Below are 25,560 nucleotides of genomic sequence, written 5' to 3'. Positions count from 1 at the left end.
CCCCGTAGCTCGCGGCCTTATAGTTTGTTTTTCTTTTAATGGTAAATTGATTCAAATCACATAATAATATTGGTTTTGTTTAGTGGGAGCTTACAGACAAAATTACTTACTCTTCATCTGTTGTGTGCCTCACAGGTCCATAATCATACTTGTAGATATTGTAGATATTTTGTAGACTGTATGTGTTTGTGTGCATGTTGTGTCATGCAGGTTGTGTCATGCAGGTTATTGATTCTGGCACATTCATCTTAGTACAGGGTATCTGCAGGTTTCAGCAAGTCAAATTTAAGACTTTTTAAGACCTTTTTAATACCACCTTGAATGAAATTTAAGACCTTAAACCCGCGATGGTGGGGGGGATCCCGCTGTATTACAACCCAAGCATGTGCGTCACTCAATGAGACTCATTCAAGTTTACTTTCTGTCTGTTTATTGAACATAAAGTGATACTCCAGGGCTCGCGACTAACTTTTTCCTTGGGTGCACTGGTGCGCCCGCCTACATTTTTAATTTGGGTGCACCAGCACGTATTCATGGTGCACCCAAGTTGTAAGTTGTTGATAGGGGGGTGACAGCGTCTGGGCCCCCGGGCAGCTGCACCGGTTGCACCGTCGATATTTACGCCACTGATTAATAATATTTTCACCATTAAATAAATGCCTTCAGTAAGACCTGGGGGGTATACCACGAACCTCGTTGAACATACCCAGGCTTTCTTGGGAAAACCTGGCTCGACAGAGCCGCAACTCGCAATCACAGTTAAATGGTACCACGACGCTCACTTTAGATTCAATTAGTTGAACCAGGTTTTCCGCTTTAGGTTCAATGCGCGTTCACATAAAAGGGGCGTTTCTCGCGTCATTCAAAGTTCAAATCACAGCCAAGGGGAACACGGTTGCCCATAATATGGCTAGGGTGGCGTGCTGGCAAAAATAGCCGACCGTGTTAATTCGTAAGTGAAAAGATTCTGCATATTGCCTAAAAAATATTATGTATCATCATCCCTTTTACCCCCATATATGTGGGGCCCCATGAATTGCGAGCCCAAGTACCGGGAATGCACTCGTATCCGACCCAATATCGGACGTGCACGTCAAGTTGCTTGCTTTTAGTGGCGTGGTTCAACGTCTCAAATATCAAAACAAAAGCCTTGTAGACGCTGCAGATTCGCTCGTTTCGGATGAAAGGCGCTGGTCCGAAGTGAGTTATATACGCCGTTTTGTCCCTTCCAGCAGTAAAGGTGCTCGCGATTTGAGAGTCGGGGAACATCAAACCGAAGAGATCTCCTATCCCCTCATTCGAGTTGTAGGACTGGTGCTTGACCACTGTGTTTAGAATCCACAACACCTCCGCTTTCAGTGTTGGTGTCGCACCAAATGCTACCCTCAGGTCAGTGCTAGCAGCGCGGACCGTCTGCGGCGGTGGCGCCGGGGCAGAGATGCAAAATGTAGAAATGGCTGGGGTCTGTGTGTGGCTCCTGGCAGAGGTTTTATGTTTTTGGCTCTGCATATGGCTGACGACAGCCTTAATCCCCATGGTGCCGAGCTTGAATGTAGGCTACTTTTGCACGGAATGCATCTGGCCTGTTCTGGGTTGGCAACGGACGCTAGCCAAACGGTCTTCCAGCCAACTGACGTTGAACTTGCATTTACCCATTGTTGCAGACTAGCTAGCAAGAAAGTAGCCCCTCGTACATCTCCTTCCCGAAAAGTCCCGCGAGAAAAATAAAAAATTAAATAACCCTGCCCCGACAAATTTAAGACCTCCGAGTTATAAATTTAAGACCAGCATATGACATTTTTGACGAATTTAAGACTTTTTAAGGCCTTAAATTTAGAAAAATTAATTTAAGACTTTTAAGACCTCCGCGGACACCCTGTAGTACCTAATAAATACAATAAGACAAAATAACTACTGTGTAAAGTGACCTTGACATCACTGAGTAAAACATGACTGCATAGGAAAATACAGATTCAGGAAGCAACATCTGTTTTCAAGTCATACTTTTATTGAAAAAAATGATTGCTATTGTAAACACATGGCTGAGACAACATTGAACAGGTGAGATTTCTCGTAACTGGTATTGCTGAAGCAACATCTATTCGAGTAGGATTGTTATTTACAAAAATTGTTATCACTAATGAATTTGCATAACAAACATGGTACAGTTGGCTGGAACTACAGCAAACAGGTGAGAATGATGAGATTACTCGTTTTCCATTACAAGTGGACTGATATTACTGTTGCTATATGGTAGATATGATCTAAACATGCAATGTAGTTTACTAGAAGTTAATTATAAGGTTTTGTGATAGTGGTAGGCTACTCATCTTCTGAGGAGATATATATATTTAGTGTGTGTGTGTATATATATATATATATACAGGGTGCGATTTGCCGGTGGGGATGGTGGGGATTATCCCCCCCTCTGGTTTACACGTCCTACCCTCTGCTGAATTATTTTTATCCTCGGTGGGGATAAAAATTATCCCCCCCACCCAAAGTATTTTCAACATTACATCGTAATAATTAACAACCAAAATACACAGGGTCCGTCTTCATTTTGATTGTGCTGTGATTTTGATCTACCGGGAGCGAGTCAGAGGCGTAGCGCTCGCAGAAAGCAGTTTTATTTTGAAAACCAACCGGATTTACTTGCGTTTCTATGGTTTCAAAAGTCAACTTCCTGTCCCGCCGAAACAAAAGTTTAAACCAAATGGACGAAAAATGAAAAGAATACAGAGCAGCATATCTTCATATTTGAAAGAGCTTGAGTCTGCGGCTTTTGATTTGGGCATCCAGGCACGTAGGATTGGGAGAGTGTTTGATGTGCGCTGGCTGTCCTCATCCTGCACGTCTGTGACAGCTCTCTGGGAGAGCTATCCAGCCTTCCCGGCACGCAGATTTGCAGAGATGTGGTTGAAGCAGGGTCACCACGCTGCTATCGATCCGCCAACAGGAAAGCAAAAAAAAGAGGCTGAAGTGCGTCATCAGAGCGGACTGTTTTCGTAGTCTGACCTATAGTCTACCCGATTAACCCATAAAAAAAAAAAAACGTCTTGACAGCACATTGTGGTATTTCATATTTTCTGTTGAACTGATATCGGGGAAAAAATATATATATTTTTTTTATTTGGCACATTTAAAAACAATATTAGCTATGAGAAAATATTTCTGCAAATGCAGTGGTTAAGTTCACGTTCAAAATAGGCCTACCGCCTACGTTATGAAGCCTACGTGTAAGGTTTAGATACACAAAGTCACAAGATCAACTGTTTTCATAAGTTTTCACACTGTTGTGTGGTTATTTTTCCTGAATAAAATGTTTCTCAAAATTATCCCCCCCTCTGGTTTTTTCACAAATCGCACCCTGTATATATATATATTAGAGCTGTCAGTTAAACGCGTTATTAACGGCGTTAATTTTTTTATCGCGCGATTAACGCAATTACTTTATATTAAAAAAAAAAAAAAAAAAAAATTTTTTTTCTTTGGCTCAAAACAAAGAAGCAGTAGCCTGACTGCTATGTTCAAATGACATTTGTTCAAAGCAGTCGTTTAATTGCACTATAGGCTCTTTTTTTGTATCATCCTGTTTGATCAGTGTATATACCAATGTTGTTATCAATAAAAAATCATTTGCACAAGGCAAGCCGATGCACTTCACCATGTTGATAAGAGAATTAAAATGGGAAGATTTATGGGACAAAAAAATCAAGGGATATTTAGCATAGAAAAATAATTTGTGATTAATCGCGATTAATTAGAGTTAACTGACATTAATGCGATTAATCACGATTAAATATTTTAATCGCTTGACAGCTCTAATATATATATATATACATACATATATACACACACACACACACGTGTAAATATACATCCTCCGAAGATGATAGATAGATTGCATGACATCGTTCTCAACAAACTGTAGCTTAGCCTAAAGCTCATCAGTTTTACCTTTGGGATTACTCTACAGCAGACGTTCACTTCGTTGGGCATAGTGGCACAATTCCCACAGTTGCACCTAGGTAGTAGAGATGTTATAACGCTGTATTTTGATGGACAAAAGTAGCCCACAATATGCCATGTCGGGACATAAAAAGCTTCTTACTGACCCTTGAAGAGTACGAGTAGTCTACTAGCCGCAAGCTAAGTCTGAAAAGCTACGCTAAATACATGATAAATCGCGTGTGTGTATAATAGCATAAACAAAAACTTACCACTGTGAAATGTCCTGGTCCATTCTACGACTAAAATCGCGCTCGTCATTAGCGTCGTCTGCTCCATTATCGCTTTCGGGGTCCAACTCAGGCTCAAATTGGTAAGGTAGCACTGAAGCCATAGACAGAGTGACAGAGTGCCTGAAGAGACGTCAGCACCCTGTCAGCACCAATATTCTAAATGCCTCAAAATTCTAAGCAACAGGGTGTTTCACATAGGGGTTGTAATACTCATAAAGTATGAGAAAGAATAATGTGCTAGACAACCCTTTATTTTTGTAAATCCATTCTATGAGGTCAAACAAATTAAATAATGAACAGTAAAAAAGGGCATAATAGGGCCCCTTTAAGCTTTGTATCGTTAGAAACCCACTCATATTTATGAATGGTCATGCATCATTCCCTTATTTTCCCCTGAGAGATCCGTATTGATCTCTAACACTTCCTGCCTTAAATGACTCAATATAGCCTTTTTTGCGTAATTTAAAGCAGGAAGTGTAAGAGGGGAGGAGTCTCGTAAGATTACAAGCACTATTCCCAACCGGGACCCACTGACGCTTCAAACCTACTGACGCTACAGACCTATTAGATCAGTGCCAGTGGGTGGGACTTCACCAGCAGAAACTAACATCCACAGCGTCTCAAACTAAGCTAACAGACGAGTGGAGAAAACTGAATCAACGACGGCGGAAGGTACTGGATCTGATATAGAAGATGGGGATTTCGAAGATCTGATACTCGAATCAGATGTTCGTGGCTACCTTTACGAGCCGCAATATAGCAACATGGGGTAAAAAAATGTGCTCTGAGGTTTATCTTGATAATAATTGGTGGTCGTGGAATGAGAGTCATTTGGCCAAAGATGTTTTTTGTGAAGATAGCAAACTTGTTTCTTGCTCTGTACAACCAATTTATTCATATTGAACGTGTCGTGTGTCCAAATAAGTCGAGAATAAACTTCCACGGGTTCAACTGCCCCAGCAATGCAAATCTCGAGTGGGAACTGGGAAGCAGGTCAAATCAGAATGGTTCTAGAGGCATGCAAAGGACATACCTGCAGAGATTCCTTGCTTTAAAAGATAGATGGGAGATAATGGACACGCGCTGTGTGGTGCGCCAAGGTTTTGAACAGAGCTAGATGGGTGTTCTCATTGAAAATAACGGTATGGCGTTTACAGAGCTTGGTGTGTCAGCTGACGGCCCCCTTAACACACCACACACACCACCTCGCTGTCAAAACGACAAGCACCTCTCTGTTAGTCTGGTACCACAGGCCCGGTGAGTATTGGGCCTGCTGGAGGCCTGGCCGGTGCCCGGTGCTTACTTACGCTCACTTTCATCCCGTTTCTTCAGTATGTCAAACACCACGGTCCGCAGGTCGTCCACGGGCTGCGATGAAGCACAATAGTAGGGTGTGTTACAAAAAAGCACAGAGACGAAGGAATACACAAAAGTAGAATGCCTGTGTTCTAGTGCGGCCTACTGGAAATATTCTGGGCCAGGCTGTCATCACAAAGTACATACATCACAAAGTACATACTTGACGAATTTGTTAAAAAAATTGCATAAATGGGTATGGACAACCTATGTAGGGGATATCTTACAAAAAGCCATTTAATAAATGGGAATTCAGGGAGAGACTTAGCCAGGGAGCCTCACAAGTTTGTTCTTGTTCATGTTGTTTCACTCTGGCAGCTGGTCTGGCTTCCCTTGAGCTCAGAAATATTTCCACAAGACCTGACCTCGTTCGGGCCAATGACAACCGTTATCCAAAATCGCTCCTCTTTTTATTAATACCGTGGTTATGGGCAGGACAGGAGTAACCCGATTGTGTTTGGAAAGGGGGAAACCGGAGCACCCACATGAGGTCGTGTTTGGTTTGCTCTGGTAGATGGTCTGGCCTCCCTTGAGTTCAGACATATTTCACACTGACCAGCTGATACGGTTGAGCGGTGGTTAGCATAGAATAAACAGAGAGTGATCAATTACCTCAAGTACAAGGCGGACTGCCTCCTCAAACATGGGCAACACATCCAGGTTTCCCTGTCGCTCCATGATTCGGGCCTGGCAGATCCAGTACTTGGCAAATTTCTTGGCTAACGGAGGTAAGCGAGACAGGACCTTGGTCACGTGCTCCGGGGAACAACCCTAATGGAGACATGCAAAGACAGGGTTCAGCCAACAGACATTCCCCCTAGGAGTGTAAGGGATACCGTCAAAAACCTGTTCCGCACTGTAGGACACGCACGGTTTGGACACTAAAACAATAAAATACAACTTTCCGAGTTGATTATAAACCGTGAAACTTAATATTAGCTGGACTTTATCACACACACAGCCAGTAAAAATGACGATTAATAACATCAGTGATTGCAGCGAATAAAGGGCGCAAGGGGGTTACGGAACCCTTACGTCCTTGCGGACCCTCCTTGCGGACCCTCCTTGCGTCCACCGCAGGGACCTGACGTGTTAACCTTCTGTCGAGCCGAAACACAGCAGCAAGGGCTGGGTTTAGTCTGCTTACTAAAAACCCGACGCAGAACCTTTATGTGATGACCGGTCAGAGGATGGCAAATACGATGGAAAGGGATTTAATACATTGTTACAATTGTAGCCTGGTACTTTATGGGTTTAGTTTATGATCTTTTTTTTTTTTATTATTGACATTCTTTTTAAAGATCTCATATTATTCTACTTTTCTGGTCTTCATTTCTTATTAATGACTCCTATAGGACAACCTGACTCACAACACAAAAAACTATGTAGATTTTCGGGAAACTCTTCCTCTCATCTGGGCGATTTCAGCATTCTCTGTCAACACTCTGCTTCATCCTTCTCCGCCCCCTATCCCCCCTCCTGCCAACCCCACTATGTTGTGATTGGTTCCAGAAGAGCATGTTGCAGCATTACCATACATGGAAAATCCGGTTCGTTCTATGCAGATAAATCCCGGAAAGTGAATCGTGACCGGCGTCCCTAGTGTTTAGCGCTCTGCACAGCCACCCTAGACGGTCAGCAGTCGGGCCTGATAATGCATTCTCAATGGAGAGGCGAGCGGGCTGAGAGGAGGCTCAGCGTCCTGACAAGCGGGCGCACTCCCGTGAAACTGTTGCTTCAGTACATGGTTCCTACAGCTTAATGAAAGTTAAATTGAAGACATTTGAAGACTTTTTTAATGCCACTTGAAAGGAAATTTAAGACCAATGACACAATCAACACTAAAATATTTGAACATATTTCCAATTTCAGTAGGTTTTTTTGGACGCAAACAAAAATGACTTCTTGTGCACATTGTGCAGTAGAGTACAGGGAAGATGAAACCGATAAAACTCAACAGTAAGACCTATCACCTGAACGCTATATCCTATATCATCTGAACACTAAGGAGAGTAAACGCAAGAAAGCATTAACATTAAAACTTGTCGGAACTGCATGCAAAGTAGTGGGCACTATCAGAGTCTGGGAACATCGCACGGAATAAGTCTCCAAATCCCTTATTTGACTTGTAGGATTGGTGTTTTGTCACGGTGTTCAGACACCACAGTAACTCTGCTTTCATCGTTGGCGTGCAACCTAAAATTGTCCGGAGATTTGTTGCTGCTATCCCGGTTGATGATTTCGGAGTGGGGTTGGAGGCACGGTAGAAACGAGAGCAGAACAGGGGGGTATACCACGAACCTCGCTGAACATACCCAGGCTTTCTTGGGAAAACCTGGCTCGACAGAGACGCAACTCGCAATCAGAGTTAAATGGTACCGCAACGCTCACTTTAGATTCAATTAGTCTAACCAGGTTTTTCACTTTAGGTTCAATGCGTGTTCACATAAAAGGGGCTTTTATTTGACTAACCCTTATGTAAATGAATCGAGTGAGAGTGGTGTATTTCACCCAAGACTAGCAGTGTATTATTATGAATTCCTATGTGGAATTCAAAGTCCAAATCACAGCCAAGGGGAACACGGTTGCCCATAATATGGCTAGGGTGACGTGCTGGCAAAAAATAGCCGACCGTGTAAATTCGTTAGTGAAAAGATTCTGCATATTGTCTAAAAAATATGTATCATCATGCCTTTTACCCCCATAGATGTGGTGCCAGCACACTCCTACGAAGATGGGGCCAAGTCAAAAATAAATACAAAAATATTATTCAATGTGGTGAGTTGTAAGCATCCATTTGAATAATTTCAGATGAATCTAGCCTATGATTTGCATTGGCCTAGGCTCCAACCTTTAATCTCCTGTTGATTACCTGTAGCAAATAAAAAGAAAACCCAAATTAATACGACTGGGAGGGGGACCGCTCCACCGCCCTTCACCACTTCGGAGGGGGTGGCTCTCGCCAATAACGAAGGTCGGCCGATGATGGTAGGAGTGGAAGGGGGGGTTGTCCTCTGACCCCACTGCCTCGACATCCAAGGCGTTTGTAATGAGTATGTATTCATGTATTGGCAATGGACATAAATAATTGTCATGCTAATCAAATGTGAAATGATTGAGTGTAAATTAATTGTGTCATTTTTAGTTGAAGGTACAAACATTATTTTGGAGGAGCCGCCGACAATCAATCTCCAATCAGAGATAACTATCAAAGCCACGTATTCTTCTAAATGTTAAATTTTTGGAAAGAATGTCCTATAATAGGGTTTCCCTGATTCTTGCAGGAGACTCTGTTGGCCTGTGACTCCAGGGCGACTATGGAGGTGATTTTTCTTAACAATTCTCACAGCTATAATATGAATTTTGTAGAATAAAAAATGCCTAGGCCTAATTGTGTCACTGACATAGCGGTTATGTAAGGGATAATGGACAACACGGCACTTGACTATCCAAGGTTAATGTACGTTGAAGGTGGGGCCACCTTTGAACTTGAAACAGACAACAACAGTAAGTGCACGGCTTCTTTGCGTAGCATTGCCTACATACGGTCCAACAAGGACGAACAAATAACGAATACCCTCTGTAATCTGTATCTCTCATAAAGAATATCGTCAGACAATGCCAAGGGATCGGTTCTGTCCCGAAAAACCCTCTGTCTCCGGAGAGATGCCTGTAAGATAAGTGCGCAGAGGTCCACGGGAACACCCACAAATGGTGACGCCATTGTCGGAGGAGGGGCTAGGAAGCTGCGCACGCCGATTTAAGTAGCCGATCTCCGGGTTGACTAGCTGAAAACCTGCTACCGACCAGTTTTGGTTGCGAGCATATGTCACCATGGTGATACAGCGACGCCAAAAGAGATCGACTTTCGTGGTCCAGCTAACCCAGGCTTTGAGCTCAACATACCTCGCTAACCCTCTAATCGATGTTCGTAGAACAGGCCCCAGAACTGGGAAATACCTGGCGTTTGTTGACAGCTTGATGTTGAGGATTTGTGTTTCGCGCTGTGCATGTGGGACTCCAATGCTTTCCTTCTCATCGTGCCGAGCTTGAAACATTTCTTGCACAAAATACACTGTGCCTCATATAAATTGCCGGGTACCGGTTTCAGCCAGGCAGAAAAATCCTTGTTGGATAACCAAATTTCGTTGAATTTACACTTTCCCATGATGCGGGCCGACTGCTACTCATGCTGCTACTGCTACCTGAACGACGTGCATCTGCTCGGAGAGACTCCAGAGCAGATCTACTGGAGGGGCATGGGTCGCCAGCGGGGGGGCACTGTCTTTTGTGAAATATTTTAACGCAAAAAAAGGGGGAGGGCTGTCGTGGATGCTAAACGCAAATAAATGGAGTTTAACCACCTCTGCTATGTCATAAATAGTTTATTCACATCAACAGTTTATGAACCTCCAAAAAAACATCAAGTAGGCCTGGCACTGTTTATAAACCTAGATAACCACCACAATAATCAAAAACACCCCTGACAACATATAAGCTTTGAGCCCAGTTCAGACCAAAGATTCACCTTGCAACGGCTTGCAACTCGCAACTCCTTGCGACTCCTTGCGACTCGACGGGCTGCGACGTTCTAAAACTGGGCCGTTCACACTGGCTGCAACCGCTGCAACGGGCTGCGACGCTAGGTGGTTTCCCTAGCAACTGTGAACGCTCTGGCACAGCTGAGAGCCGCAAACAGCATTATTTGCGTAGGTTAGGTTAGATTAGTTAGGTTTGCAATTAGTTAGGTTTGCAATTAGTTTTATTTTTACTTTGCTTGAGAGTAGGCTAGAGTTACTGTGTTTTGTCATCTTCCGGATATCGGATATTTCAATCGGATATTTTTATGCTGGAGTGGACAGTACGGTAACGGGAGAGTAAGGCCGTGACGTACAAGTTGTTCTGTGCTGTGATTGGCTGAAGAGAAATAGTTAAATTGCCGCGTTCTAAAACTGGACCTTGCGATTTCCACAGCATTAAGAAGACCCGTGTAATATAAGGGTTAATGTATAGAACGCCGGTCATTATCGGGAAAATAAATAAAATAATGACCTGTGGTAGGAGGGGCATTAATGACCGCTAGGGGGGGCACGGCCCCCAAATGCCCCCCCCTTAGCGCCGACACGGCCGCAAACAAAGGTTTTGTTGGTACCGCTCCCGTGATTGCATGACGTTTTAATGCTATTTAAGGCCTTATTTTTCGATTTCTGAATTTTACATTTTACGGATCCGCGGGAACCCTGGTACTACTTGTCGAACGCATGCATGCGCAAACCTGGAAACCGTTGGGATAGATGAGAATCACAATAAAATTTGAAACAGCATAATAATTTCTGCATTTATTATCAAAATAGTTATTAGTAATACAGTGAAAATTTGTAGAAATTTGAATATTTGGTTGGCATGTTGATTAACGGTGTGTGCCCCTAAAATTTCTGGTTGTGCCCCTAAAATTTCAATTAGGGGCCACAGTGCACCTAGTGAAAAAAGTTAGTCTGGAGCCCTACCCTTCTCCTCCATGCTGTGTTTCAGTCTGACAGCTCATTGGTCATTAAAACTACAGACACCAGAAACGTTTGAATTCGGAAGGGACTAAAACAGAGGGGAATCGCGGAAGGGTTTTTCCTAAAAGCTATTTCCAGCAAACAGCTTCAAAAACACGTTTTCTGGAACTCAAATACTATGTTTACTTATTGGGAAAACACCATAATATGTCTCCTTTAACTATTAATATGCAGTTTATGTTATTGAGTTATTTAATATTGTTAGAAACAATAGATACTCCTCTTAAAAAATCTTTTTGTACCAACATTGCATTGCTAAAACTGAAACATCCCTTTAGTTAATCAATACTGCAGCTGGGGCAGCTCTGATATCAAGGACTGGTGAGGGGCCGCAAACGATTATGAGTAAATCTTGGCTATTGCAAAATGTTTGGCTAATCTTGGCTATTGCAAAAAAAAGACCATAGGGTCTCAGATAAATAAATATTTAGATCATATCAAGGTCACAAGCATTTCTGTTGCGGGTCCCTCCTCACGCTGGACCTTTATCGGTTCACAAATAAAGTGTTACCGCACCTCTGTCAGTAGCTTGATGCAGTCGTCCAGGGACCTGTCCACAGCACTGATCAGTGAGTGGGCCTCGTCTTCCTCCATGGTGGCCCAGTAGGGCTGGGGCAGGGCCAGGGTGCGTCTCGACTGGGGCCTCACCGGCATGGGAGGGCGCTTGTAGGAGATGCCCTTGGTGTCGCGCCACTCCTGGAGCTTTATCCTGTGGGTGAAATCATAACCGTGGGTGAAATAAAAGCAGCAGGTTAAATACAACCCCAGCTCAAGAATCAAATAAGCCTCCTGCAAGATCAACTGGTAGTCCCGGGTTTGGGCTTAAATCAAAGGCAATATCAGCAGCACTTCACGCATTCACCAAATTCTTGCATTAAGAAATTTCTTAGATATGCATAAAATCGATGGGTGATCTAGACCAGTTTGGGAAAAACTGGGTTACGACCGACATGTGGGTCGTGGGAGATTTCAATTGGGTCGCCAAATACTAGGGGTGTGACGAGATCTCGCGAGATTTAACTCGACGATATTACCCGTCGCGTTAAAAATCGGTCTCACGAGATTTGTGATTTATCCTAACTTCTATTTGTCGCCTGTGGGGGCAGTAATGCGCCTTTGCTACATCTAGTCTGCCAGAACCTAAAGAAGGAGAAGGAGGAGAAGGAGGGGAAGCAGGGGAAGCATCGAAAGCAGCCATAAGCTGTGTTCGAAATCGTTCCCTATCACGGATATAGTGTGTACTCGGTAAGTTGTAAGCATCCATTTGAATAATTTCAGATGAATCTAGCCTATGATTTGCATTGGCCTAGGCTCCAACCTTTAATCTCCTGTTGATTACCTGTAGCAAATAAGAAGAAAACCCAAATTAATACGACTGGGAGGGGGACCGCTCCACCGCCCTTCACCACTTCGGAGGAGCTGGCTCTCGCCAATAACGAAGGTCGGCCGATGATGGTAGGAGTGGAAGGGGGATACTATGATATATTCATATATAGGGTGCTCGCCATTTTGTAGTGGTGTTCGAATTCTCAGTGGTTAATTTCATGCACTATATAGTGCACTTAAAATACCCAAAATTTGAGTGTACATACGATGTAGCCTACATGTTACTCCAGTATACCACAATGCAATGCGGTCGTGTTTTTCCGGAGGAGAAGAAGAGGCTGAATAACCGCGAAAACGAATACATTTAATCCAAGTACATTTTTGGTATTTTGATTTGGTTTTGCATATAATATTGTTTGCACTTGAAAAAAAATATTTTATTTAATTTATTTTAATTTAACTTTTATAAATTTTAGTTTTAGTTTCAATTTCATGCATGTAAAGAGTTATAAAACATTTCAAAATGCATGCGCGACTTGGTTAAATAAAAGTCTATTGGTCCAGTCATATATTTTGTCATTGTAGTTTTCTTAAAGGTCCCATGACATGAAAATCTCACTTTGTGAGGTTTTCTAACATAAATATGAGTTCCCCTAGCCTGCCTATGGTCCCCCAGTGGCTAAAACTTGCGTTTGGTGTAAAACGAGCACTAGCTGTTCTGCTCGCCTTTGAAAAAACGGAGGCTCAAGCGCGCTGATTTGGAATGTCTGTGCTCATGACGTCATGAGGAATCTCGGCTCCTCCCCTTACTCTGCCTGGCCCGCCCAGAGACGTTGGCCCGCCAATGAGACTCGACCGTGCGAGCGCCACATGTGTGTGTGTGAATACACACACTGTAACGCAAGTGTTTCTTGTCGGTTCTTTGACGTGTCTTGTATTTCCACAACGAGTTTGTCGTGGGGGTTATCTGAGCCATGTTTGAGAAGGAATTGGGGGAAAGGAACTTTGGTTTGACTCGCTGAAGTACATGAACTGCGACATGCCGCCGGTTGCCGCGAGGCACCATCGCCCGGCAGCGGTCAGCGGCAGCAGGCAGCGCGCGGTTCAGTCGACTTCAGGTTGATGTGAAAGTGGAAGAACCAGAGACGTCGCAGAACCCGACAAAGTCGTTTGTGATTCATAATATCGTCTGGAGGCGCACACAATATATTATATGATATAGATATCTATGTATTATATGATATTATTTAGATATAGAGCTCCAGGACTGTAACGCAAGTGTTGTACACTTCCTTGTTATTTGGCGCATAACGCGTCGGACTCTCGTCTCTGGTATTTCTACAACGAGACTCGTATTGGGGGTTATCTCAGCCAAGGTTGAGAATGAATTGGGGGGAAAGAACTTTGGCTTCGACTCCCTCAAGTCAAGAACATGAACCACGACAAGGAGGAGAAAGGGATCTTTGCCGGGCAGCGCTTAGGCACCTCCGCCTCCGGCGGTGGTCCCTCAGCGGGGCTCAAGCGGGAGACATTCGCCGCCAACAATCCCTTTCTCCTCCATGTCGTGGTTCATGTTCTTGAGGGAGTCAAAGCCAAAGTTCCTTCCCCCCGATTCATTCTCAACTTTGGCTGAGATAACCCCCAATACGAGTCTCGTTGTAGAAATACCAGAGACGAGAGTCCGACGCGTTATGCGCCATCACACCAACAGCAGAACGGTTATCCAAATAACAAGGAAGTGTACAACACTTGCGTTACAGTCCTGGAGCTCTATATCTAAATAATATCATATAATACATAGATATCTATATCATATAACATATTGTGTGCGCCTCCAGACGATATTATGAATCACAAACGACTTTGACGGGTTCTGCGACGTCTCTGGTTCTTCCACTTTCACATCAACCTGAAGTCGACTGAACTGCGCGCTCGCCCGGCCTGCTGCCGGGCGATGGTGCCTCGCGGCATGTCGCAGTTCATGTAGCCTACTTCAGCGAGTCAAACCAAAGTTCCTTTCCCCCAATTCCTTCTCAACCATGGCTCAGATAACCCCCACGACAGTCTCGTTGTGGAAATACAAGACGTCAAAGAACCGACAAGAAACACTTGCGTTACAGTGTGTGTATTCACATTGATGTGGACGTTGAAGAACCAGGAACGTCGGAATATCGGCTCACACAGCTTTTGGCCGTGATAATATGTATTATATGATATAGATATCTGTGTAGGCTATATGATAATATTTAAATATAGAGCTCCAGGACTCCCGTGTGTTCTAGAATATTTACAGAACACGGCTAAAGGCTGTGTGCGCCTCGCCATTGCGATACATCCACTGTAAACAGAGCGCATGGTACCGTCCCTGGCTGCAAGCTGCTCAGGGCCACACCCCCACCCTCCTCCTTGACACGCCCACCGAAACAGCGCATTTGGGGGAAGCTCAATGTGCGACTGGCTCGGAGTGGCTGTAACTCTGCACCACGGCTGAATTTCAGGAACGTCTTTGAATACTGTGTTAGTTGCCCACTAATACCTATATTAAAGAATACATAAAATAGCATGTCATGGGACCTTTAAAATCTGGTCTCGTCTCGTTCTGGTGAACCCAATATCGTGTCTCGTCTCGTCTCGTGAGCTGAGTGTATCGTCACACCCCTACCAAATACATTTAAATAAGTAAAAATAAGATCTCCTTAATACAAGATTACCATCAGTTCTTACACAATCACAAGAGAAAAAAATAAGAAAAACAACATGTCATGGACACCTGGGTCGCAGCGCCTTGCCAAGCCGTCTTTTGGAAACCGTTTTAAAACAACCCTTTTTTTCAGACCCTTGTTTTTCTGCCTTACATTTAGAAAAAAATGTAGTCAACCCGACAACACGAGTGATTTCAGAAGCACCGATTCCATTAGCTACATGAATCGATTATATCCCCTCCACCCCAACAAAACAGTATTGCCCTACTCACATCCTCTCCTCCTGGGCAGCAGTGGACTTCTTCCCTTCGGTCTGAGGGGCCCGGCTGCCCTGAAGTCCGGGTGTCTTCGGCACACGTGTACCAGAACGAGGCAGCGTCTGCGGGATGACCGGAGGGCTCGATGTTGTGGTCCTTCTGGGCGGTATGGTTGCAGTGTCGGCCTCGTTTCCTTCAAGCACGCGTCCTTTCGCCCCCAAATGGTTCCCTGGTCCCCCGGCAGACCCTCCGCCGCGTTGGCTTTTTGTTCCTGCACTCGTCCCAGTACCGAACGCGGCTTGTCGTGCATGACCCGCCACCTTTGCGTCAGGTCTCTCGTCAGCGGTTCTCCTCGCTGGCTTGCCCTGCAAGGCGCCGGTTGTTTTTCCTACTCGATGGGTGAGAATCAACCTCCCAGTCGCCGCCGTGGCTCTGGTTGATAGGAGGGTCTGTTTACCTGCAGCGGAAGGACGAGCCGGCTGCGACGGCTGGAGTGGTTTGGTTGAGACCGGCTTGGCGTGGCCACGGCTGGCACTGCGATCGTGGGAGATGAGGCTGGCAGCCCGCGACACAGTGGCCCCGCTTTGGAAGGGCTTGTGTATCGCAGTGCTCAGATTTGCTTTTGGTGCTGAAGGGGCACTTGTTGAGCGTACTCGGGTTACGTTAGATGCCGTATTGATTGCAGAACGACCTTGGGTTGGGTTTGATTTTACATTCCTCGGGCGGGGTCCCACAGGTAAAGTTCCTTTTTTAGTTTCTACGACATAGTGAGTTGCGATGGAGCCTGATTTGGCATGAGATGTCCTGTGGGGGTGTGTGATGGTCTGTTGTGCAGATGAGGCGCTGGACTTTACTGTGCTCAGGTGAATAGTGGATTTCACTAATGTCTCAGACTGCTTGGGCAGTTGATTGTTCCCGGCCCTTGCTTTGAGTGCTGCAATTGTGTATGTCCTCGTAACCAACGGTTTTCCTTTAATCGCTGGAGGGCGTGTTTGAACAGTGGGTGCAGATAAACTGTTGACACTTTGTGAGGCAGATAAGATACCACCTCTTGTGAAACTCTGTTTAACTTGTGCTTTAACAGTGGGTTGTACGCCATGTTTAGCTACTTGTTTCACTGTATTTGTCACTTCATGTTTCATGACAGCGGTCGCATGCTGGTTCTCTTTTCCGTTGGCTGGCTGTGAATGTGAGAAATTAGTGCTGGAGTAAATCAAATGAACACGGCCGTTCAAGGAGGACCACAAAATAGGTTTTACCAAAACCATCTCAAAAGGAAAGAAATTTGTCTAAAGGGGGAGCCTTGATGTTGGCTATACTAGTTGAATTAGTGTAGAATCCTTAATCAATGTTAATATGCAGCCGTGGCAAAAAACACACACGGCTTGCAGCGGCTCGCATGAGAAACGCCCCATAACGATAAATGATTTCACGATTAACATTAGTCCCAACACAATAACTGTGTACAATGCACAAGCCCTATTGGAATTATGATAATAATAATCCCCTGAAACCTTACCTCCAGTGCAGACACGATAGACTTCTTCCCTGGGTAGTCATTACGTAGGTAAGGCCTAAGTGAAGAATGAGTTAATCAAAATGAATTTCATTTAAAATCACAAGTAGATTTGGTATGCATTGGCATTCATGGATGCCTCTCAAGTTACAACTGTTTTGCTTACTTTGGGTTTGGTGGCTTTAACTTTCCTTTCGCTGCCAAGTATTCCATCAGTTTTTGTTTACGCAGCTCTGAAAATAGAGTCAAAAAAATGCATTGTTTCAACCTGTGTAGGAATGTGCGTGATACAGATTATTGCAATGCCTGCATAACTTTATAGTGTCATTATATTGGCTAATGATATTTTTAGTACTGGATGGCTACTTGGTAGCCATCAGATCATCGGCAATCAGGCCATTTGGTCTGTGTTAACACAGCTGACATGGGTCACATCGTGGGTCAGCTGATCATATGACCTATATATATATATATATATATATATATCATCCCCTCATCAAATGGGTCTCACCATTTGCCTGAAGAAGACCCAATAGCGTTGAAATGTTGCAGTTTAGTTATTTCTCTTAACATAATGAAATACAATAAAGAAAATATAGGCCTTATTGTGAAAATAATAGCGAAGTAAAACACAAACACATGCTGATCACATTTAAACGTGGTTGAAAAGGCCAGATTAGTGGGGTCCCCAGTCTGACTCCATGGGACCTTTACCTGTCCACACGTAGCGCAGGAAGCACTGCGCATCCTGACCAGTTCACCTCATGACCGAATTAACTGGTGACCATCAGCCGAATGCGTTGGTCATGAAAAAAAACATTTTTTCATGATTTTTTTCATCATGTTGGTTGTTGTGATTTGTTTAATAACCCAAGTTATACAGTTATACTAAAGTCAGTGGCGTTTTCTCCCAGAGGCCAAGGGAAGCCAGGCTTCCCTGTTTTTTTAGGCTGTAGTTGTCATCCAATAAAAACATTTATATTAACAGTTTCGTTAATTATTTTGTGCTGTGTTGCTGTCATTTCTTTCCCGTTTCTCCTCTCATTGACAATTTCACAATGCGCGATACTGCGCCCCAGTTATATACTGAAGGCGCGGCGAAACACGACACTGCACACTGCGAGGAAGCCAGCCCGAGCTGGCATCCCTTGGTGAAAAAAAAGAAAGAATTGACCAATCAGGTGAGGCTACCGTACCGTCATGACACTGCCCTCCTCTGATTGGTCGGGAGGGTGTCAGACGGGTGCCAAGGGAAGCCACTCGGCCCTTGGCTTCACACCAATCAAATCAAAGCATCATTATCAACGTCACCGAAAATTCAATAACAAAACAAATAGCACGAAATTAGCATGTTTGAATTGTTCTCATTTTTGAGTAGCCTACTTAGCAAGTGCAGTTATGGAGGGTGGAGATTTAGATTATTTACTTAAAAATAATTTTACCAAACTACCACAACAGCAGCGAATCAAAATAAAATCCGATGGCAGGCCAACACCGAAGCTGAAACTGCGCATGGAGAGAAAGCAAGGCTTCTTTCCGACGTCCAATGAAGAAAACTATACACGAACGGAGTGGCTAGCTGGCAGCAGCAAACCTCAGCGACTATTTTGCTGGCCGTGTCTTCTTTTTGACAAGGATTCGTGCTCCCTCAACAATCCCTGGGTCACTACAGGATTCGTGGACCTTGCCAACTTGTCCCGGGCAATCAAGAGGCACGGTAAATCAAAAAGCCACATGTTATTTATCATATGTATCAAATACTGTGATTGTGTGAGTCGTGTTACACGTGAACATGAAACTTGAAATAGCCGACAGCCGCGCTGTCGATTCTTTGACTATTAGAGGCTTGTGCATTTCGGTCGGGGAGGGGTTGCATTTATAATAAAATGTATAATTGAATGAGATGTTTAGGAGTAGGCCTACTGTGTGTGTGTGTGTGTGTGTGTGTGTGTGTGTGTGTGTGTGTGTGTGTGTGTGTGTGTGTGTGTGTGTGTGTGTGTGTGTGTGTGTAAATCCTGGTAGATGACCAGGCGCTCAAATAGCTCTTGTAGTTGCATTGAATACATCCAAGCTGCAACATACTATTTTCTCTAAAGGTTTGGCCTCACTTGGCTTCCTCAAAAAAAATCCCCACGCCGCTGACTAAAGTAGGCTTACTGTATAAGATAAACACTTATTTCAACTGGGGAGAAAAGGTTGAGTTGATATGCTGAGCTACTGTAATTATTTTTTTTATGCTGTGCAGTAATATACAAATTATGCTTTTGAAAAAACGAGGGCAGAAGTCTAAACTAGTCAACGTATCACGGGGATATGTTTACACAAAGATTGCTCGCGCTGCGACCATGGGTCATTCCCCCTCCAAACGGAAACAGGAGGGCATTGAAGAGCGCGCAATGCACTGTGGTAGTTGGAGGATTTCTTACTTTTGAGCCAGACACTTTTTGCCTTTTCTCAGGCTAGAATGAACCGATTTCAATTTTTTTTTTGCAGATTCATAATACATAGAATTATTAACTTCGTGTAACCTTCATATCTCCACCGGTGAAGTATCCCTTTAACACGGTCACGAGTTTAACTGAAACACCGGTGGATCGGTCCATTTGTCTTGCCCTCAATGAGCTACTAGAATACTATTTAAGCAAACACGTAGTTAAGCGGGTTTGCCGCAATTAAACACGAATAAAATATACAGTCACTTGTGTGCGTAAACAGACGCAAATATAGGCAGGCGAACGGCTAACGTTTACTATTAACGTGAGGCCTACCCAACACAACACGTTTTACATGTACGACACATAAGGACTAACATGAGATAGCTACCTTTTCTGCACAGTTTGCTATCGGGTCCCGCTTCGTCCATGATTAGAGAAACAATGCCGTGTATTTGTATTTGAGCTGGAGAGACTACTAGGAGGTGTAGAGATTAAAAACGCTACTCTAACAACCGACCAAAACAAAACAGGGGTGTGGTGTGTTGTTCAATTTCTTCTCTGGTCAGATCCGGTTTCAAAACTGCCGCGATGAGTAGTTGCACAGTTCTGATTGGTTGGTTTGAATATCCAAATTTCAACAGACCTGATTGGATATTTCAATCTTTAAGGAAAATGTGTTCTTGCAAAATATTATAAGATAAAATGTATACTATGATATATTCATTTTATATTATTATAATATAGTATTCAGCTTTTTGATTATAGTATTAGATTATATGTATTTATATTAATAAATACATACAATATAAAATAATAAACGAACCAGATTATTATTTAAAAAAGTGTAACTGGTTCTGTAAACCATCCAAAGAAAAAGCACACTACTCATACTTAAATATGATCATTTTATTAAGGCAAAACAGTGTTAGTAAGCATGTAATAAATAATAACAAAAAATTACTTAAATGCATAAATATTATTTGTATACACTAAATTCAATACATTTCACATTTTAAATACTTATAGTAGCTACTGTCCTAGGTACTAGGTGTAATACTGGAAACTTTTATTATGTTGTTCTCTGCTCTTGCGCATTTTATGCCTGCAGTGTTCAAGTAAGACCACAGGGCTCGCAGGACGTGTCTAGCCCTGCTTGTTGTGGATTCTGGCGACACATCCATGACTTTGACTAAGCCACTACACTCCAAGTTACTGTACTCAGTACATACACGCTCAAAAACGGAAAACAAATGTTTTCTTTTCTTTTTTACATCTCTGCATCCAATTGACCTTTACCAACACCGGACTGCATTACGATTTTTCTTTGTCAAACATGACTCCGGGGCTTTCTCTAAACCGAAAGCCCACATACATCGCCACCAAATACTTACTGGACATTGATTTCAATAAAGTGTATAAATAGGATTTGATTAAATAAATATCTAGATAGCCTATCTATTATTTTGTTTTATGTTACTGTACTTAGTACATACACGCAAAAAAATAAATAAATATGTAATTATGATTTCAGTAAAGAGAATAAATATGATTTAACTATATAAAAAAAAGTGTATTTTTATGCATTGCATTGTAATACAAACATCTAGCCCTGAAGGATAGTGAAACTACGGTAGCGGGATTCAGACTGCAGGCACACTTCGACTGGTAAATTGTCCTCCGTGGCGGTGCTGATGTACCAACCGGAGTGGAGGGCAGACACGAGTGAGCTGGCGCTGACGCCGATGTCAGTTCTGTAGAACAGGAAGCGCACCATGTCACTGTCCTTGCTGATGCTTTTCAGGTCGTCCGTGTTCTCCACCTCCTACAAGAACCAGAATGACAACATTAATGGCGTGTTGTTTTGAACATTTTACGTGTTGTGAATTGTTGTTTTATTGTGAAGCATATAGAGTCAAAAAACAAAAATATATACCCGCCAGGTGGTCGCAATAATTCGGGAAAATTCAGAGTTATCATTTGATTTCGCCAATAGCGTAACATTAAAGGCATTTGTCCCAAAAATAGATGCATCGTACTTTTAAGACCAATATTAGGTGATGGGTCCCCAACAAACATCTTCTCCCCTTGTAGTCAGATTATGACTATAGAAGGGATTAAATCACGTAAAAATCAATTCAAGCCACCATCTCCGTTTTTCCTGACCAAAACATTCTGGAATAACTGACCGTTATTATTGTTATAAGAATAGTGATCAAGCACCTAGATAGCGCGGAAGTTCAATGGAACTGGAAGTGATCTATGCAAGCTGGCGGATGGTCTTACCTCTAAATGCAGGGTAGGTCTGTCTGCTTTCTGGGTGCACGACAGGTACAGCTTGGTGCCCCTGATACCCAGGGCAACTGGCTGGGCTGAAGCACTCGGCCTGGGGTCCAGGTAGGTTGACATGTTCAAACTCACTGATGAGTGGGAGGGAAAGAAGCAGAAAAAGAGTTCAGCTTTCACTCTTTGGATAATCGGGTTGTGAATCCACAGACACTTCAAGACCTCACGTCAACCCCATTCATTCATCGTCACTACTCCTAGTGGATCCAATCATTTGAAAAGTAAGGTCCAGGCTATCTAGAGTTATATAGAGGCACATTTTTTCCAAAGCGATTTTTCCCTGCCTCTATTTAATGACTATAAGTTGCTTTGGAAGTTTTAAAGCATGTTAACAAAGAATTGGTCGGGGGTCAAACCCCCCTAATCATGACTAGGCCACCCTGCCCCTATATGCTGTCACATGCTCCCTGCTCCCTATATTAAAAAAAAGGCTAAATATATAATATACATTTACCAATGTACATATACAAAAACACGCACAAATGCACACTAAATATACATCCGCGTATCCCTCAGAGCTCTCATGCTAGGCTGCATTCAGGCCGTACCTTCATGGTCCGTGGTACCGCCCTGGAGTCTGATGGCGTGCAGCTCCATCGCTTCCTTCACCAGGACCATGCTTCTCTTCTGGTGGTCCCTCAACATGCACTGCTGTGACGGCTCGATCGCGGTGAAGCCTCTGGGCGGCGCTGCCTCCGTCAGCTCCAGCACCAGTTGTTCTGTTGGGAGCAAAAGGAGAGCGGGTCAGTGAGTGAATGTGGTTCCATCTCTGTGTTATTCCATGAGCATTAGTGATTTGGATTGGACGTTTCAGTATCCTCAAATGTCAAATGAAATAATAGATTTACTCGTTCATTTCATATTTGTGTGTGTGTGTGTGTGTATGTGTGTCTGTGTGCATGTGTGCATGTGTGCCTATGCCTTTGTGCCTGTGTGTCAGTGTGTGTGTGTGTGTGTGTGTGTGTGTGTGTGTGTGTGTGTGTGTGTGTGTGTGTGTGTGTGTTTGTGTGTCTGCATGTGTGGCTGTATCTTTGTGCGGGTGTGTGTGTGTGTGTGTGTATGTGTGTGTGTGTGTGTGTGTGTGTGTGTGTGTGTGTGTGTGTTTGCATGTGTGGCTGTATCTTTGTGCGGATGTGTGTGTGTGTGTGTGTGTGTGTGTGTGTGTGTGTGTGTGTGTGTGTGTGTGTGTGTGTGTGTGTGTGTGTGTGTGTGTGTGTGTGTGTGTGTTTTGTGTGTGTGTGTGTGTGTCAGCTTACCATCCAATGCATTCTCTAACAAGAGGTTGAGCAGGTCCTCATCTCTGAACTCAGAGCTCTGGACCTTCTCGGACTGGCTGCCCTTTAATCGGTCCATGGCGATGACCAGGTTGACGACTTGCCTCATGGTCAGAGGGTGATTGGTGATCTCCAGATCCATGCCCTGGGGCATCCGGTCGCTCCAATGCTCACTTGAGGTTGTTTGCTGTTGTTGAGGAGATCGCAATGGTAAGACATTTGATTAAAGGTGAGTAAAACCCCAGGGAAATGTATACACACTGCAGGGTTCAAGCCAGAAAGCCCTGATGGCGTATAGAGTTTTGAGTCCAGTATGAAATAAACATGTCTCCATTTTATTATTATGCTGCACTCAGGCAGACGTTCGTTACAGGGTGCCACGGTGCCAGTGTTAACTAAGAATATAGAAGTAGAAGACTTTCTTCCCGAGTGCAATTAGCTTCTCGAACTGAAGGTAGAAATAACCCCAGACAGGGGTTTCTTCACTATATCGCTGCTTTATAAGGTTTTAGGTTTATTGGTGTCTATGTGTAATTTAATTGTGTGTTGATGTATATGCAAAGTGAAGCACACGGTAATTTTCCCCCTTGTGTGGACAATTATTGTCTTGTATTATCTGTGTCTCCAGGTGGTTATGATGGAGTGCGACAGACAGATTGGGGTTGGCTCACAGGTGAAGCTCTGCTGAGAAGAAACTCACCTTCATGCTGCTGTATTCACACTGAAACGCCATGTCTTTGCAGTGGTGGGATAGCTAGCCAAGAGAAAGAGAATACAAACGCTTTTACCAACCAAATCTATTGGGGTTTGAGAAAGATAAGATGATAACATTTGACAAAATATTAATTGGGATTGAAAGAATAATACAAATAAAATAATGGCACTAATTCATAATAGATCAAAACAACATAGTACTGCAATTTAAATTGTATAAGACAGAAATCAAATTTACCTGTGACAGATTTTTCGTTGACCGTATCAAGAAGTAGCCTTCTGTTTTTTAATCCCTTCAGAGTGGTGGAAAAGACTTTCTGAGTTTGTTCTTGAACGTCCTTCGTTTATAAAGGCCCCTGGTCAGTAAAGCAAGAGGAATTTCCCAGACAAAAAAGAAGTGTTTGCTTCCTGTTTGTGGTTTTTTAATGATGTCTGGGATGTTGAAATCCTGTAAGCAGAGGCATCTGCACACGCAATACTCAGGTCAGGTGAAGTTTGATCACACTTCCTATGTCTCATCCTCCAACAGGTGTACACCTCTATTGCACCTTTATCCCATTGTTTTTGACCACCTGACCTGAAGGTTAAAGGTTTTAAAAGGTTTAAATTACATTTATTGGTGTTCAATATTGTTGAATGATTTATTCTGATTGTTTTGTTTACTGTTATATCCGAAATAAATAGAAAATAGAAATATGTAGTATTTGGTATGAATTTACAAAAAGGGAACATTAATAAACCATAAATTAATATGAGTTAATTCAGTAATAAGCAGTAACTAAGTATTTATTAAAATATATGCAGTCACCTAAAAGATGGCTAGATTCTACTATTACTTAACCCCTATTTATCTGTGATGTTGAGATTTAGGTATAACTAGCGTTTTTTTAATTTTTAATCTTTTTACTCCAGAAGAAATTCCTAACAACCTAAGCATATCTGCTGTTTGTATGCAGTTGCGTAAGAGGGGCTCATTCTTTGGTTTCCTCACATCCTGCTTAAAGCTGATATTTGCAAGGGAAGGCTGCACTGCTTCACAAGAAACCATTTAAACTATTGCATTAATAGATCTATGCCGACATAAGGTAATCAAATAGCTTGATGGTTTTCTAAAGTGTAGAAATTCCTTGTCATTTTAGGGTGAGGTCCTGATTCAGATATCAGCTCTGACCATGGTCTGAGTCATTCATGTCCTCAATACCTCAGCAAGGTTTCTATAGTTCTGTTCACAAATCTAGAGATCCCTTTGCTAAATGTTGAATTTTACATAAATGCTATTTTGCTGTTTCAAAAAGACAATGGATTCCATTGGTGGATTTTGGGAATGTCTGAAATCCGATAAACTGTATATAGGCCTACTTTTCCCCTTGATTTAAATCTATTGGTAGCGGACAGATTTTCTTGAAACTTTGGCAAATGTCCCACTTGAGGTAAGTGTGATACCATAGCATTAACCAATAAGCCTTGTATTGTAAAATACCTAGAACCCGCAAGTTATCTGTAATATTCCACAAAGAAAACTAAAAAGTTTCACTTCCTGATGTTCCATGCTTCCCTAAAACAAAACAACTACTAAACCACTACTACTACTACTTATTTTTCTAAGTTGATAATTACACCAAGATTTGGGATGCGTTTTAGGTGTTACGCTTAACATTCAGTGTTAAGCGTTGACTTCAATTATTTCCTAAATGTTTCAGTTGTGTGTATCTATATTTAGATGTGGGAGGCCGGGGCACATTCAGTCATTCATATTTGATTGAACAGTGAATCAAATATGAGCATCATCTAAACAGTCGTGTTAGGAGATATTGTTGTTCATAGTTTGG

The 25,560-nt window shown here is 43.0% G+C and overlaps 2 protein-coding genes across 4 annotated transcripts in view; both read right to left on the bottom strand.

The window, feature by feature from the left end:
• Positions 1-19,984, bottom strand: part of ckap2l (cytoskeleton associated protein 2-like) — a 30,804-nt gene extending 10,820 nt beyond the window's left edge. The window contains exons 1-9 of one of the 3 annotated variants that reach the window (XM_030359671.1): positions 19,789-19,984; positions 17,132-17,198; positions 16,969-17,023; positions 15,465-16,630; positions 11,681-11,873; positions 6,213-6,371; positions 5,552-5,612; positions 4,224-4,364; positions 3,864-4,027 (exon numbers count right to left, since the gene is read on the bottom strand). In XM_030359671.1, coding sequence (XP_030215531.1) covers positions 3,987-4,027; positions 4,224-4,364; positions 5,552-5,612; positions 6,213-6,371; positions 11,681-11,873; positions 15,465-16,630; positions 16,969-17,023; positions 17,132-17,198; positions 19,789-19,828 — 1,923 coding nt within the window. In that variant the 5' untranslated portion in view covers positions 19,829-19,984 and the 3' untranslated portion in view covers positions 3,864-3,986. Of the gene's footprint in view, positions 1-3,854; positions 4,365-5,551; positions 5,613-6,212; positions 6,372-11,680; positions 11,874-15,464; positions 16,631-16,968; positions 17,024-17,131; positions 17,199-19,788 lie in introns of those variants that run through there. The other 2 variants (XM_030359670.1, XM_030359669.1) reach the window with 2 other exon arrangements.
• Positions 19,985-20,294: 310 nt separating this feature from the next.
• Positions 20,295-24,117, bottom strand: il1b (interleukin 1, beta). The gene is made up of 6 exons (XM_030359712.1): positions 23,970-24,117; positions 23,718-23,771; positions 23,000-23,204; positions 22,292-22,462; positions 21,684-21,817; positions 20,295-21,222 (listed from the first exon to the last, which is right to left on the bottom strand). The coding sequence occupies exons 2-6, from the start codon at positions 23,748-23,750 to the stop codon at positions 21,004-21,006; spliced, it is 762 nt and encodes a 253-aa protein (XP_030215572.1). The 5' UTR covers positions 23,751-23,771; positions 23,970-24,117; the 3' UTR covers positions 20,295-21,003.
• Positions 24,118-25,560: the final 1,443 nt, after the last annotated feature.

The sequence above is a fragment of the Gadus morhua genome, chromosome 6, assembly GCF_902167405.1.
Source record: "Gadus morhua chromosome 6, gadMor3.0, whole genome shotgun sequence".
NCBI lineage: Eukaryota > Metazoa > Chordata > Actinopteri > Gadiformes > Gadidae > Gadus > Gadus morhua.
The sequence above is the reverse complement of the archived record's forward strand: the minus strand, read 5'-3'. Positions and strand labels throughout refer to the sequence as shown.

Bases quoted from the DNA above. Each gene is read 5' to 3' on its own strand.
- il1b (XM_030359712.1), bottom strand. From the start codon at position 23,750: ATGGCGTTTCAGTGTGAATACAGCAGCATGAAG. The intron at 22,463-22,999 runs GTAAGCTGACAC...TGCTCCCAACAG, and splicing joins GTTAGAGAATGCATTGGATG to AACAACTGGTGCTGGAGCTG. The intron at 21,223-21,683 runs GTAAGACCATCC...TGGTTCTTGTAG, and splicing joins GACCTACCCTGCATTTAGAG to GAGGTGGAGAACACGGACGA.